This window comes from Falco naumanni, chromosome 3, assembly GCF_017639655.2.
Source record: "Falco naumanni isolate bFalNau1 chromosome 3, bFalNau1.pat, whole genome shotgun sequence".
NCBI classification, from domain to species: domain Eukaryota; kingdom Metazoa; phylum Chordata; class Aves; order Falconiformes; family Falconidae; genus Falco; species Falco naumanni.
Window position 1 is genome coordinate 120,240,722 of NC_054056.1, and position 13,800 is coordinate 120,254,521.

A 13,800-nucleotide genomic window follows, 5' to 3' on the forward strand; every position below is an offset into this window, starting at 1 on the left:
CCCCCACATCTGGCGCAGGCTCAGTAACGTCCTGCTCTTTGTCCAAACCGCAGAACCAGCTTTGGCTTGTTCTTGCAAGGTTGTAATCTTTCTTTGGACTTATATGGTCATGAAGCCCTTTACTCCCGTACACCTTATCACAGTACCCAAGCAAACCGTGTAAGATTTGGCAAACAGCTTAAATTTTACAACTTTTACCCTAAACAGCTAAACAGACTATTACAATTGTTAAACTCTACCCTATCTCTTACCCCCCCCCCCCCTCTCAGTACATGCTCTCTTCAGGAGGGGGCAAACTTGCTTAGGAAAGTTGCTGTGATTCAAGCAGAGCTGTGTCTACACCTATTTATTTTTATTTGGTTAAAACAAATTAATGTTTTTGACTAATGATTTGGATCTGGCTGGTGGTGGTGCTGCCATCCATTCTCTTTATCGGAAGACAAAACTGGAGGTGTTGAGGTTGCTCCTGGACAGCCATGTGTCTTTACTGTGTCTGCCCCCAGCCAGAAAACAGGGCTGCTTCAGCCTCTGCCGCTGGGGCGGGATGGGTTCAAGGCTTTTGGCTGGTGCTGGATTGAAGCAGTTCCCCAGCAGCTGCCTCTAAGGTCAGTTGTTTTGGGAGGCAGGCAACAGGTAATTATTTTAACCACCATCCCTCTCCCACACCACAGCATAGCTGAATCGCTGACAGATAGAAGGGAGGACATTTGATGGCTGGGGAATGGGATTTGGGTGGAAGACAGATTACAGCAGTGGACAGGTTCTCTTCTCTGGAGTGAACCATTCATTCCTACTGAATTGGGAGCCTGCATAATTCTTAAAGATGGCACTTTTGGCCTTAGTTTAAAATGGTTTTGCCATTCAGTTAGATTCTGATTTGAATGAATTCTTTCCGTGAGTTGTATGTCAATTTGTGCAGGAGGACCGATTTCATGTGTTCATTTTGAATGGCCAGTTTACTTTTTTTTCCAAGCTGCTCTCTTGCTACTATGAAATACCGACATCTTGTAGGGTATAAAAAAATAGTAATTTGAATGAATAGTAGTTTAAAAACGTGCCAGTTGAGGATGTGTAGCTGTGCTTGCAGAATGTTGTGCATCCAGTTATGAATGTAGAGAGCAATACCTTCAATTAATGACTGAAATAAAATCATGGGACAGATGAACAATCCAGTTTGACAGGAGTCTGCAAGCAGCGATTGATTCAGAGTTGACAGTAGCTTTACTTGTCAACACAGACATGACCATTTCTTAGATGTGTTAGAAGGCACAGGCATGGTGCTGTATTTCTTGCACAAACAGAAACAGGCATTTAAAATGCCTGTAGCTAGGTAGGGGAGGTCAGTTTATTTGTCTGTTGAATCAAAGTCAGCTGACAAAGTGCTAAGCTGACTGCTTAGCAAGGGAGATGCAAAGTGAGGCAGTTTGTGTAAATAAATCTGTTTAGGAGCAAGCATTACTGCTTGGAGAAACTTTGCTTATCTATGCTAAATTGCATATACTCAATTTTCTGATAAACCATCTTAAAAATCACTTGTGGGTGTTCCTTTATAATTCAACAAGAACTGTTACATTGTACAGGTTGTCCTAGCTGTGAGAGACAAAACACTTTGACAATTTTTTTCCAAGAAGACAACTAAATTACTCATGATATGCTACCATATTATGGAAAGACAATCTGAGCCCTGTGGTCAAAGTTGAAGCTCTTGTTTTTCATTAAAATGTGCTTTTGTCTCCCTCTTAATCCTTCCTTAAAGCACACCTTCTAGTTCAGGGTTTTTCGGTATAGAGACAGTTCAGGAAGAAAGCAGCTGTCATTGGGAGTTAAGATTTTTTTTTTGTTTGGTGATTTGCTGGGGAACGTTGGTTCTGGCTTTTTTTTAAAGTCTCTTTCAGGTACACATAGACTATGAAATAGTTATGTTTGTAGCAAAAAGTATTGGCAATGTGTGCAGTCCCAGCTCCTTACCAACAAACAGTTTCTGGAAGATGCTTGTTCCTTCTCCAGAAGGGGAAGAATGGGGCTACTGTCATCAATGTCCATCAGATTAGTGAATAAATTTTCACATTTAAGTGTCAAAACTTGAGTTGACCACTCGGTAGAGAGGAGACAATTTTTTAATTTTTTTTATCTTGTGAGTGTTGAGAAGGTTCATACAACTATTCAGTGCTAATTGAAGATGTATGATCAGCAAATAAGTTGGATTTTCTCACTTGCCTGTTTTTGGCCAGTATATGTATGGTGGGGTTTTTTTTCCTATTAATGTAATTTGCATGGCACTCAATACCTTCCTTGCATCTTTGCAGACGCTGAGTGTAGTCCTCCTGTTAGCTGCTGGATGTTCTCAGCTCGTATTGAGAAGATGGAAATTGAGATTCAGTCCTTTGTTTGAAGTACTTACCAGCTTTGGGGTTTTAAAGAAAATATTTTCACATGGGTATAATCTTCGTATTTATGCTTAGCATCCATGTACAAGTTTTCTATGAATATGCAATAGCAACTTTGTAGTAAAGAAATATTTTGATTTTTCATTTCTGTATATAATTTTAAAATCTTTTTGAATAGCATTTTTGGATGTCTGTTGAAAGCAGGGTGTCACAGTGAACTATATTTATTGTAACATGTCTGTTCTTTTCTAGAGCTCTTATCCTTGGTTGAAGCAAAGGAGCTAGCAAACTGATCTGCCTGATAGAGGCACATTATGAAAGAAAACCAGCGTGAAACATTTGTTAGCTTGTGACTATGGTAGTAGTTAATCATTAGTGTGGATCACTAACAAACTAAAGTCTGTGTTTTGTCCTTTTCTTCCTCTTCCTCTTCTTCTTTTCTTCCTTTTCTTCCTTTTCTTCCTTTTCTAGTAGAATTCCAGTATTCAAAATTGATGGAGTTAACAGGTTGACATGAAGAGCATGAAAAGGCAACAAAATGGCTTTGTTGTTTGGTTTCAACTACTTTAGTTCCTCATTAAACTGACAAACTCTTACTTTGTCATAGTTAGAAAGGAGAATTTAGGAGTAGGGTGCTTGGATTCTGTTTGTATGCCTACTAGGAATTCATTGTGTGATCCCAAGGAAAATGGAAAAAATTCTGTTGTCCTTATCACAGCTTTCCTTTCAATCTATAGTTCTGGATTTCTTTTAGCTAAAACATGCAAAAAATGACTTGGAGTTTTGTCCACAGGTATATAAAATCTTAACTCCCCCAACAGTATCACTAACTCTTGCTGTCCACTGAACAAAACCAGAGTAATAAACCCAGTTAATATTTGTATTTGTTATGTAGCAGTACGTGAAGCAGCCTCAGGGAAACACAATTTAATGAAAAGTTGACATTCTTTGTGTATGCTGATTCTTTGTGAGCAGACTTTCTTCTGTTGTCTGACCTGGTCCTGCTGTGAAATATGTGATGATTCATTGTATTGTTGATAATAAACTAACAGAGGCTGTTTCTTGAGGAAATGTGGAAAAATGTGTTTGTTTCCCCCCATGCTCCTTCATCATGCCAAAAGAAAACACTGCAGAAGCAGTTTCTTGTCGAAGGGGACAATATAAGAATTTAAAGAGAAATTTAAAGAGAAATATTTTCCTTATATTCAAATATCCCTTTAAAGTATTGCAGAGAAGTGTCGGTGTTACAATTATATAGTTTCAATATCAGTCAGTAATTTACAACTATATTAAGGAGTTAAGTGGGGATGTGATGAGAACCTTCATACCTATAAAGTAGCAATATTTTCCAAAATAATAGAAATCGAATGAGGAAAAGGTAGTTGAGAAGAGGCATACATCAAGGAATTTCTCTAACAAAATTGAAAAAATCATTAGGAGGTACTGAAAAGCAGGGGCAGGGCTCTCAAGATAATTTTGTATCATCTCGAAATGGGAAGCTGGGGCAAAAACGTTGCTAATGACTCCGTAGAAAGATAGCTTGCTAACAGTGCGTGAACTCAGTTTGCTCTGTGATTGTTGCTCATGCTTGGTATTGTAAATATGAATTTCAAATGTACAGATTAGTATCAAGTCATTAATCGTTGTTAGTATACATACTTCTGCCTCAATATGCCTGAGAAATCTAAACGAATTCCTACATACCTTGTTTCCTTCTGGGTTTGTATCTGGTGAAGAGCTTGTAGTTTATCCAGGTGGTAATTACATGATCAGTCCTAACTATGCTACTCTAGTTTGTGCTTGTGTCCTTCATTTTTTTAAGGAACAGACAGTACTCTTTAACCCTTTGTTTCATTAAGGGTAAGACCATGGGAACAGTCTTGTTTGAATCTCAGATGAATATTAACAAAATATTACTGAAATTAAACCACAGCCATTTCCATATAGCATGTCTTTCCACTGTTTTGCTATTTGCATGTCATAAACTCTAGACACACTACAGCTTTACTGTTACCATTTTTAATTTATATATTTTTCCCTATCTCAGTAGAGCAGCTACAGCACATTATGAATATACATTGAATGACTTACTCTGGAGATCACGTCAGCTACTTTAGATTCAGAGGAAACCAAAAACAAACAAACAAAAAACCAAAACAGACAAAAAAACCCCCAACAACAACAAAAAAATTCACTGGGTTCATTTATAGTTTTCTTCCATCGGTTTTTGCTCTCCATACTCAATACCTCTGGAACATTTGCATGCCTTAATTTGCCAAGTTTATTTTCTCTAGTCTGCATTTTCTACCACTTCATCTAAGATAAAGAAATTTTGTTGGTATAAACTTACAGGCCTCTGTTTTTATTCTTTATGCTGCTAATTCTTTATATACAAGCATTTTTATTATTTCATTTTTAGAATTTGAGTGAGGAATTCCTCATTTGCTTTAAGAAAGAAATAGCTTCTCGGAACAACTTAGCTGATCATTGATTTTTCATTCTAACTTCTATTGCATTGCTTTCTAGTTAACAGGTCCAAAAGTTAACCAACTTAAGAGACTGAAGACACTCTGAACAGCAGCAGTTAGGGAATGACTTAGAAGTGCAGGCCTTCAAAATGAAGAGTTATGCGTCAGGAGACAGTTTGAACCAAAGTACTATTTTGAATTTTAATTACTGAATCAATTCTGTGAAAGAAAATTGTGTTTCTGGCTATTGATTCACAGTAACAGTGGGTGAAAAAAGCCTAATCCAGAGAGGCTGTTTGAAGACTTTCCATTAAATAAGATGGATAATGAATCCAGTACTAGAAGAAATAATCCTGAAGTCATCAGAACAATTACATATGGAAAGGAGAAAAATAATTTTTCGTTGATAGTGAAATCATAAGAAATTCTACAAAGTTTGTAGAATTTTCAATAAGATCCACAATAATATCAAGATAATTTAGAAACACAAATGTTTCTGAGGGTCCAGAAACGCTCAGAAAACTTTGAAAAGTTTTAAATTTTTTGTCTGTATTCTCTCTTTGTGTAAGTATCACACTGGTTTTATTAAATAGAGGGAAAATATTCCCTTTTAGGGATTTGTCCAGCACGTCTTGTTATGTTTACATGTATTTCTTTCTAGAGTAGCATTAATTTCTTCTAATTCTTTCTTGTGGTGGTAGTGACTGTGTTACCCCATTTCTTTTGTACATAGTTACATTCTTTTTGATGTTTACTCTTTAGGTAATGATTCTGACGTTGACCTTGACAGGAAGGAAGATGAGCGAGAAAAAACTCCAAAGAGGTCCAGAGCTCAGAAAACAGAGAAAACACCATCAACTAAGGAGACTGAACAAGTTTCAGGAGCTAAAAATCCTATTATAAGTGTGGTTTTGACAGCCCATGAAGCTATTCCAGGTAATCAGAATCACCGATTATATAATCAAATTTGGTTTTGCCCATGCTAACACTGTATAAAATAGTCACTGGTCTAAGACTTAACTGCTTGGGGTATTTATTAGCTGAAAAGTATTTAGTATGATTTGATTAACTTGATACAGAATCTCTGTATCTGACAGCTGTATAATTTTAGAACTGCCGGCACATTTCTTCATAGGTACGACAAATGCTGGACCTGGATGTAGTTATCTGCATTAACATCAGTTATGTTTAGTCTGTGAATAGTTTTAAAGAAGAAAATGAAAAATACAGTGTCCGAAGGACAGGAAAGTATTTTTCCCCTGTAATATCTTTATTACAGCTCTTGATTTTTTTATATATTTATGATAAATGTAAATTTGTTTATGAAAACACACACAGCTTAGTATATATATAACTTTAATATTTCTGTATACAAATAATTTGGCAGAAAATATGTATGTATATTTGCAAATCAAATAAAGTCTCTATAAAAGGATTAAAATATTCTTAATCCTTAAATTTCTATAGTACCTTTTCATCAAAGGATTTTGGAGTAATTTCAAACTATATATTTTAAAATTAGACGTGCATTTGCCTGTTTATATAAACCATTCACTCACCTGACTGACAGGATCCCTTTTTAACAGTTCTGTGCCTTATTTTCAGCTTTGCAGTTTTATTGTTCTCCTTTTCATTATTGCTAACGTTTCTGAGTATTTCTTCTGCTTACAGCTCTCAGAACAACTACAATGTATATATTTATTTTATTGTTGTAGTTTGGAAGTTAGCTGAATTTTTTTGTGTTGTTCGATATCTTTTGATGTTGAGATCTGTGATATGCTTTGACTTTTTGGTAAATGCAGAATTTGCATTTGTTTGCTAAAGTTTGCTAAAATGCATTTCTAATTACAATGGTAAGAGGAAACTGGATGAGCTCACCTGCTAATAGCCTGCGTGCTTAGAAGGTAAGTGAAAAACACCTTCACATTCACTGTTTGAGAAACATCACACAGGGTTTTGGACTTCAGCTGAGCTGTTAAAAATTTGTCTTGCGATATTGTAAATACAGTGGAAAGTGGAAGAGGACTGGTGAGCCCTTGAAGTGTGGGGACCCAGCTACAGGGTGGTTTGAGGTCTGCGCCATTTCATTTCACTAACTGCAGGCCCCTTTCTCTCGTGTGATGTAACCCTGGGCTCTTTCCTAGCTGTTGCTAGACACTCGTTTTCCTGCTGTGTCTCCCACCTCTTTTGCCTCTTTCCCACCCTGCATGTAGCTTTTTCCCCATCCTGGTGCCCATTCCCATCACTGCCATATGTGATGCTGCCTTCTTGTCCTCCTTTGTATGGGCGAACGTGAGCGTGCAATGGCTGGTTAAGGGGCTCATGAAGGTGTTAGTAGATGGATTCATATAGGTGTTTGTATGGATTTATACACTGATCCTCCCTTCCTCAAGGCTTTTGGGAAGACCTGTAATTGGGGTCTCCTCTCTCTAGTTGCTGAATTTTATAAACCTTGTAAGAATCTTTCTCTTTGAGATCTTTAAATTTCTGGCGAGGATAGGAGAATTTTCAAGAGAGGAAGGAGAGACATGGTAGACAGTGCAATCAAAGACCCATTTTCTTAGGAAACAAACCTAAAGAGGTAAATGAAATAATAGTAAATACAGATATTGAAGAAAATGTAGTAAGCATGTGATGTGGTAGAGGAGGGTGCCTACAGAGCATTGACAACAGCTTTTTGACACATGGTGGAGGAGCCCAGTATGTTGGTATGAGATGGTAAAAGACCTTGTTGGAGCTGGTACTTTGGAGAGTGTTGCGACAGTGAGGCAGTGGCACAGGTGCCCCATCCCTGGCAGTGCTCAAGGCCAGGCTGGATGGGGCTGGGAGCAACCTGGGCTGGTGGAAGGTGTCCCTGCCCATGGCAGGGGGGTGGGAACTGGATGATCTTTAAGGTCCCTTCCAACCCAAACCGTTCTGTGATTCTGTAACAAGAGGCACCCAAAGATGTTGAAGAGAGGGAATGCTGTGTTCGTGAACACGTATGTCAGGTACCAGATTAAACATAGTACATATTTTTGTAAGCATTGGAATTAAGAATGAGAGCGAAGAACTACAATTATATGCACAGCTAAAATTACTTTGTTTTGAATGGCAGATACTTTTGTTCATAGTCTATTTTTAAGAACCAGCGAATAAACTCTGCCAAATATTCAGTCTTCTGCTTTTTTATGTTTTTTATTTCCCATGTTTAAATTCTGTAATACTATCAAGGCTTCCAAAACCAATTTATTATTCATGCTCAATTAGGTTGAATCAGGGGAAATTCTACTCTGAACATTTAAATTGGTTTTCTGTGTGTCTTGTAATATTTTAAAGACTCAGATTGTTACTTGGAGAGTTCTTTTAAGTTCCTGTGAAGACAGTCAATGGTACCATTCTTGCTTTTTGTGGTAGAGCTCAAGATACGCAAAAATTGTGTGAAATATTTAAAACATTGATGCTGATTGTTTTTTGGTTTCTAAAGGAGTTGGATTTTTTTCCCCTACAAGTTCTTAATATAACACTCAGCCAATTTTTATCTCCCTGATTTCCACTGCGGAACCGCTATGTGTAAAAGGCCAGTGTTCCCCTGCTACTATACCCAAGTATGAACAGTTGGTGCCTTCTCCCATTGAGATTTTTAGGAAGCAGGGAAAATTGGATACTGTTATTTTGCTTACTATTTTGGGACTGACTTAGTGTAACTGATAACAGTCTTTTCTGTTTAAGATTACTTCTTTTGTAGCTTACGGAACGATGGTTGTGGGTTTATGACACATCTGAGTGGATTTAATATCAGACTGTTGCCAAGGGAACTTTCCTGCTTCTTTCTGATTTCACGGTTCACTTCCCCTTTCGTGTACCAGCACTAGTGCTTGTGTCAGCCTGTGAAACTGGTTCGAAAACCTGCTAAAATATATACACATACATATGCATACACACACACGTACACATTTTCTTTGTCATAATTTGTTTTCTACCAGTTTTGCTTACTGAAATGACTCACATTGGGGCCATGCAAGTTTCAAAAGTGGGAAGAGGGAAAGTAGTGACCAAATGAGTATCTCAGGAGAAAGGAGGAGGATCAGGGTATTCCTTTTTAAAGCAGCAGGGACAGTAAGTATAGGCTGCTGTCACGCCCCTTGCCCCAGCCCCTGGCCACACATTCCTGTTCTTTGGATCGTTTTGCCTGTTCATGCAGTTGTGTGGTAAAGCCCACCAAAAAACTAATTATGTATTTGCAAAAGGAGGGACATGGTGCTGATCTTAGCCAGATCCCTTCTCTGATCCTCTTGATCTTTGTAAACTCCTGTGCTGGCATTTCTAAGGCATCACGAATGTGTAGTTGACGGAGGACTAGAGAAAAGCTAACCTTGTTGATGTTGTGGAATTAAGCAAGGTTTGGAAAATTAGAGCTTTTCCCTCTGAATGTGAGCAGGTATCTGTGTTACCGTGGGGTTACAGATGGATTTAGCTCAGCCAATCTAATGTCCAGCTCTGTTGAAAGGGGTAGTAATCTTCATTCCTATAGGCACAGGCCTATGTTTCTATTTCTTTGTCCGAGTTAAAGTGTGTTTAACCTCATGGTGAGCTAGCCTATAAAAATATTAAGAGGGTGTTTTGCCTTTTTTTAAGCTTTATTTTGGGGGTGAGGGGTAGGTTTGCATGGGGAACATTGGGGGGTTGTGGGTAGGGTTAGTTTCTGTTGGTTTCACTTTCAGAACTCTCGTACCAGGGGTTGTATGCATTTGAAGCCCATTCCATATGGTATTGTAGAAACTGAAAAAATAGATTCCTTCAAGAAGAGGTTGTAAGAAACAAATATTTACTTCATACCCATAGCAAATTATTGTACCCATGCAGACCAGATTACCTACATTATGAATTTTTTAAAAAAACTTAAGCTACAGTGCTTTTTTTTTTTTTCTTTTTAATAAGGGTTCATCTAGTCAGATCAGTTGTCTCTAAAGGTGGCTTGAAGCATCTCTACAGGAAGGATGAAAGAAACTTGCTGTGTAAAGCCTCCCAGATTCTGGCAGCCACTGAGCTGGTAGTTGCATCTGGATCATCATATTTAATACATATCTATTAATTTGTCTAAATCCCTTCTTGAATGCTTTTATATTTTCAGTCTCTGTAACATTGTGCAGTAATTGTTCCATAATTTAATTACACACAGGGTGGAAGGTACATTCTTTCGTTTTGTTTTAAGACTGCTGGCTGCTTATTTCTTCAAACCACTTTTTGTTCATGGTTTATGAGATAATGACTATTCACACTTTTTTGACAGTATTGCTAATTTTAGAGGTCTTTCTGATACTCCTCTTGCATTTATCTCTCTTCCAAGCTGAAGGTCTCTGAGGTATATATTACTTTTCCAAACAAAATACTTCTGATTTTGTCTTTGTTACTGTTTTCTGGTTCTTCTGTATCCTTTTTTGTTGCCCGTACTTGAAGTTGTAGGAGGTTCATGGAATTCAGTTGGGTTTTAGTAGGAATTTGGTTGTTGTTGTCTCCTGTTTTATTTCTGATCCATTCCTAAGCGTTCCTTCCATTGTGATTACCTTTTAGGGTGTTGATAAGTCTTGGAGAGCTTTGTAGTAAAGGGCAAGCTACTTTTCCAAGGGGCAGACTGTAAGAGATTAGAGGCCATCACTGAGTTTGAGCCAGAGATAAGGCATGCTGGGTAATGCTTATCTGCAGCAGTTGCTGTCAGAATGTCATGAGGAACTCAAATCTTATTACTCTTAAAGCAGATTTATTTAGAACAGATGATATTGACTGAAAAGAGGAAAGCAAAAGGCATAAAATCAGTCTAGTAAACTGAAGTCCATTTTGCATTTAAAATAAAGATAGAATAGTGCTGGAGGAAGGGTTTTAGTGAAATAAATGATCATTACAGTTAACCTCTTTTTTTCTCCTGATACTTGTGTTCTTGAAATGATTGTCCAGGGAAACAGTTATGAAAGCTTTTATCTTCCTTATTGGCATATGGTATTTTTAATGGAAAACCAGACCTTGTATCCGTTTCCCTTGCTCTTACGCTTCTCCCTAGCCTGTGGCTGCTTTTAGAGACATGAATATTGAGAGCATTCTTTCTGGATGTGAGATGTGTGGGTTCACTACTTACTAGGCTGCCTAGAGCCTAGAAACCAATTTTCTCACTTTCTGGGCATATGCTTTAGTCATTACTTTATGATAACAGGAGTGATTGCTGTGGCTACTGGGTCATTAGTAGCCCATACTTAGGCAGCATCCCCAGTGGATGGAGGCATCTACTTAGGCAGCATCCCCAGTGGATGGAGGCATCTAATGTTTCTTAGTGCTTCTGTATCTTCTAAGGGTAGGAAGTAACTACTTAACATGAGGGGACATAATTGCCTACTGTGAGTAAGTACTCTGTCAGTATGTTTGAAGACTTGGATCTCCCTCTTTAGGTTTTTGAGTCGTTTGTCTCTATTAACTGCAGAGGGAATTTAGAAGCAGTAATACTAGGATGACCTGGAGTCTGCTATCCATCCAAGCATGCAAAATACTGGTGAGTTAGTACTTAGCTAGTTCACCTAATTTAGGTGATTGAAAAGTTACACTGGTAGCACAAAAGTCTGTTAAACAGTTCAGCCGGAAGTGCTCGAACATCCTGCAAGGCAGAAGGGCACAGAGGAGGTTCAGTGCAGAGCAGTTACTGAGGATCTGCCTTACGTTCCAGAAATGGGAGGTCTGAAGGAGCTGGCCATGCATACAGAGCAGTTCAAGGTCCATTTTTTTTAACTGAATATTTCTAAATATAGAAGAATTTGCTTCTATTTTAGAAATGCTGAACTATGGGAACACTAGTCGGGTGTCTAATGTCTGTTTTATCACTTTTCTACTGAACCCACTGATTGAACCATGTCTCCTGTATATGTAATGACAAGCTCCCGTCTCGCTGGGCTACTACAGCACAGTTTGGGAGGTGCGGTCCTGCTGGACAGCCTGGCATTTGTGGGAGAGGGAGTGACAGAGGGAATGGGAAGTTAAAATGTTCTGATAACATTCGGGTTCAAAACTTGGAAGACCAGTTCTGATCAACTGGCAGAATCTTTAGTACAGAACTGAAAGCATTATTAAAAAACACCAGTCAAAAAAGGCCATTTTTAGATCCAGCCAGTTCAGTGAGTGGCAGAGGTATTACAGTCTGTTTAGTTGCAGTGTTGGCTGACATCCCATCTGATACAAAAGGCTGCAATAGCCTTACACACTTCCAAATGGCCTCTTCTCAAAATATCTCAGTTTCCCACTTTAAATCACTCTGAAGGACCCACAGGATCTCCATCTTTCTCCCTTGCCTATAGCACTGCTTTCCCCCACTTAATATCTTTTAAGTCTTTCACACATGTTGTTGAGTAACCCCCACTTATTTCTGATTTTTCCCCATATACTCTACCTGCCTTTTTCCTGAAGCTTTTTGGTGGTCTACAGGCTAAAAGTTTTTTAGGGAAACTAGATTTAATAATTTGCTAACCAGCTAGTTTTCTTTGGACTTTGTACTCTCTGTGGTTTAGTTTTGTTGTTCTTATAATTGCTGTTTCAGAGACCGCATGTTAATACTGCATATATTTTGTAAATAATATCTTCAGCAACATGCTCTGCAATGGAGCAAGTATTAATTTCATCCTTTTGTTAAAGGAAAAGCTCATGCATCATTCTTTGAACTTCTTTCTATTCAGATGTTTCATTTTATATAGAGAATATATGAATAACAGAATCTGTTAAAAATATGTTGAGTATGTTGACTCTGTCTTTTGCTTTCTAGGCTCTCATGTTACAGATTTCTGTGATCCTTATTGTAAATGCTTTCCTCTGTCACAAAGTTGTACTGTACTTCCCCCACCCCTCCCCCCCGCCTTCTAATCAGGTGAATTGAAATGAGATCAGATACTAATGTAATATCCAGGAAAAAATATAAAGGGAAACTTACCAAATTTCAGTTTTACCTGAAGTTGTTAACTTCACTATTTAATTCAAAGATATTTTCATGTGCGACCTCTCGTGCTTCCCTGTCCCCAGTGTATGATAGAACAGTCTTTAATTACAGGTCCTGTAATATTTTTTTCCTAGGATGGATGGGTGTTCACCTATTACTACATACTCAATGTCTTGTTTTCTTTTTGTAAATTAGTATATGGTGTGTCTCATTTACTATTAATTTTCCATTATCAGACCAGAAAGCAAAATTTATTTTTTCCAAGATTTTTCTATAATACTTGTTAGTAAAACATGAAGATTTCACAAATACGTATATAATTGTAATATTTATATGTGAACAAGTATGTAAATATACAAATACATATAAATTCAACTTTTGAAAATAATGGCATTCCCATTGAACACATGTATAGATGTATTATAGACAGATAAGTTGAAAAGGAGGGGATCAATCAATTATGGGGGCTTGGTTTGGTATGCATCAGGTTTGGGGTTTTTTTTCCAGTGGAAATTAATGTTTATATCAATTTTCATTATGTTCAATGCTAACTACGGATGCCTGACATTAAGTTTTTTTGTCACTGCTCAGAAAGTAAAGAACACCTAGCTAAATAATCTCAAATAGATCACATCTCAAAATATGCTCATTTTTGCCTGTATTGTCTGTAAAGCTTTGAGGGACAGAGTCTGATCTTTGGAAATCCAGTAGAAAGGGTCTCTTTACTCCTGCTTCTGATAGAGATTGAGGAGTGCACATGGAACATATTCTTTTATTCTGAGGGAATGGCAGTATGCCCCGAAATATAAGCAGTAAAAGATTTAAGGAAAACATATGCAGACTTTTAAATACAAACTAAACAGTATCTCTTCCCCAGCCCTATTTGTGGAACTGATTAAACAGCTTGACTGAAGTTTTCAAAGGACGTGCTATGAGGCAGAAACAGGAAAATTAAAATTTCATTGTCAAAAGATACAGGTTTTTTAAAGGCTGAAGT

The 13,800-nt window shown here is 37.7% G+C and overlaps 1 protein-coding gene across 3 annotated transcripts in view; it reads left to right on the forward strand.

Moving 5' to 3' along the window:
- ZFAT (zinc finger and AT-hook domain containing) overlaps positions 1 to 13,800 on the forward strand; it is a 129,088-nt gene that overhangs the window by 62,686 nt on the left and 52,602 nt on the right. For all 3 annotated transcript variants that reach the window (XM_040588799.1, XM_040588798.1, XM_040588800.1), the window contains exon 4: positions 5,618 to 5,791. In XM_040588799.1, coding sequence (XP_040444733.1) covers positions 5,618 to 5,791 — 174 coding nt within the window. The remainder of the gene's footprint in view (positions 1 to 5,617; positions 5,792 to 13,800) is intronic.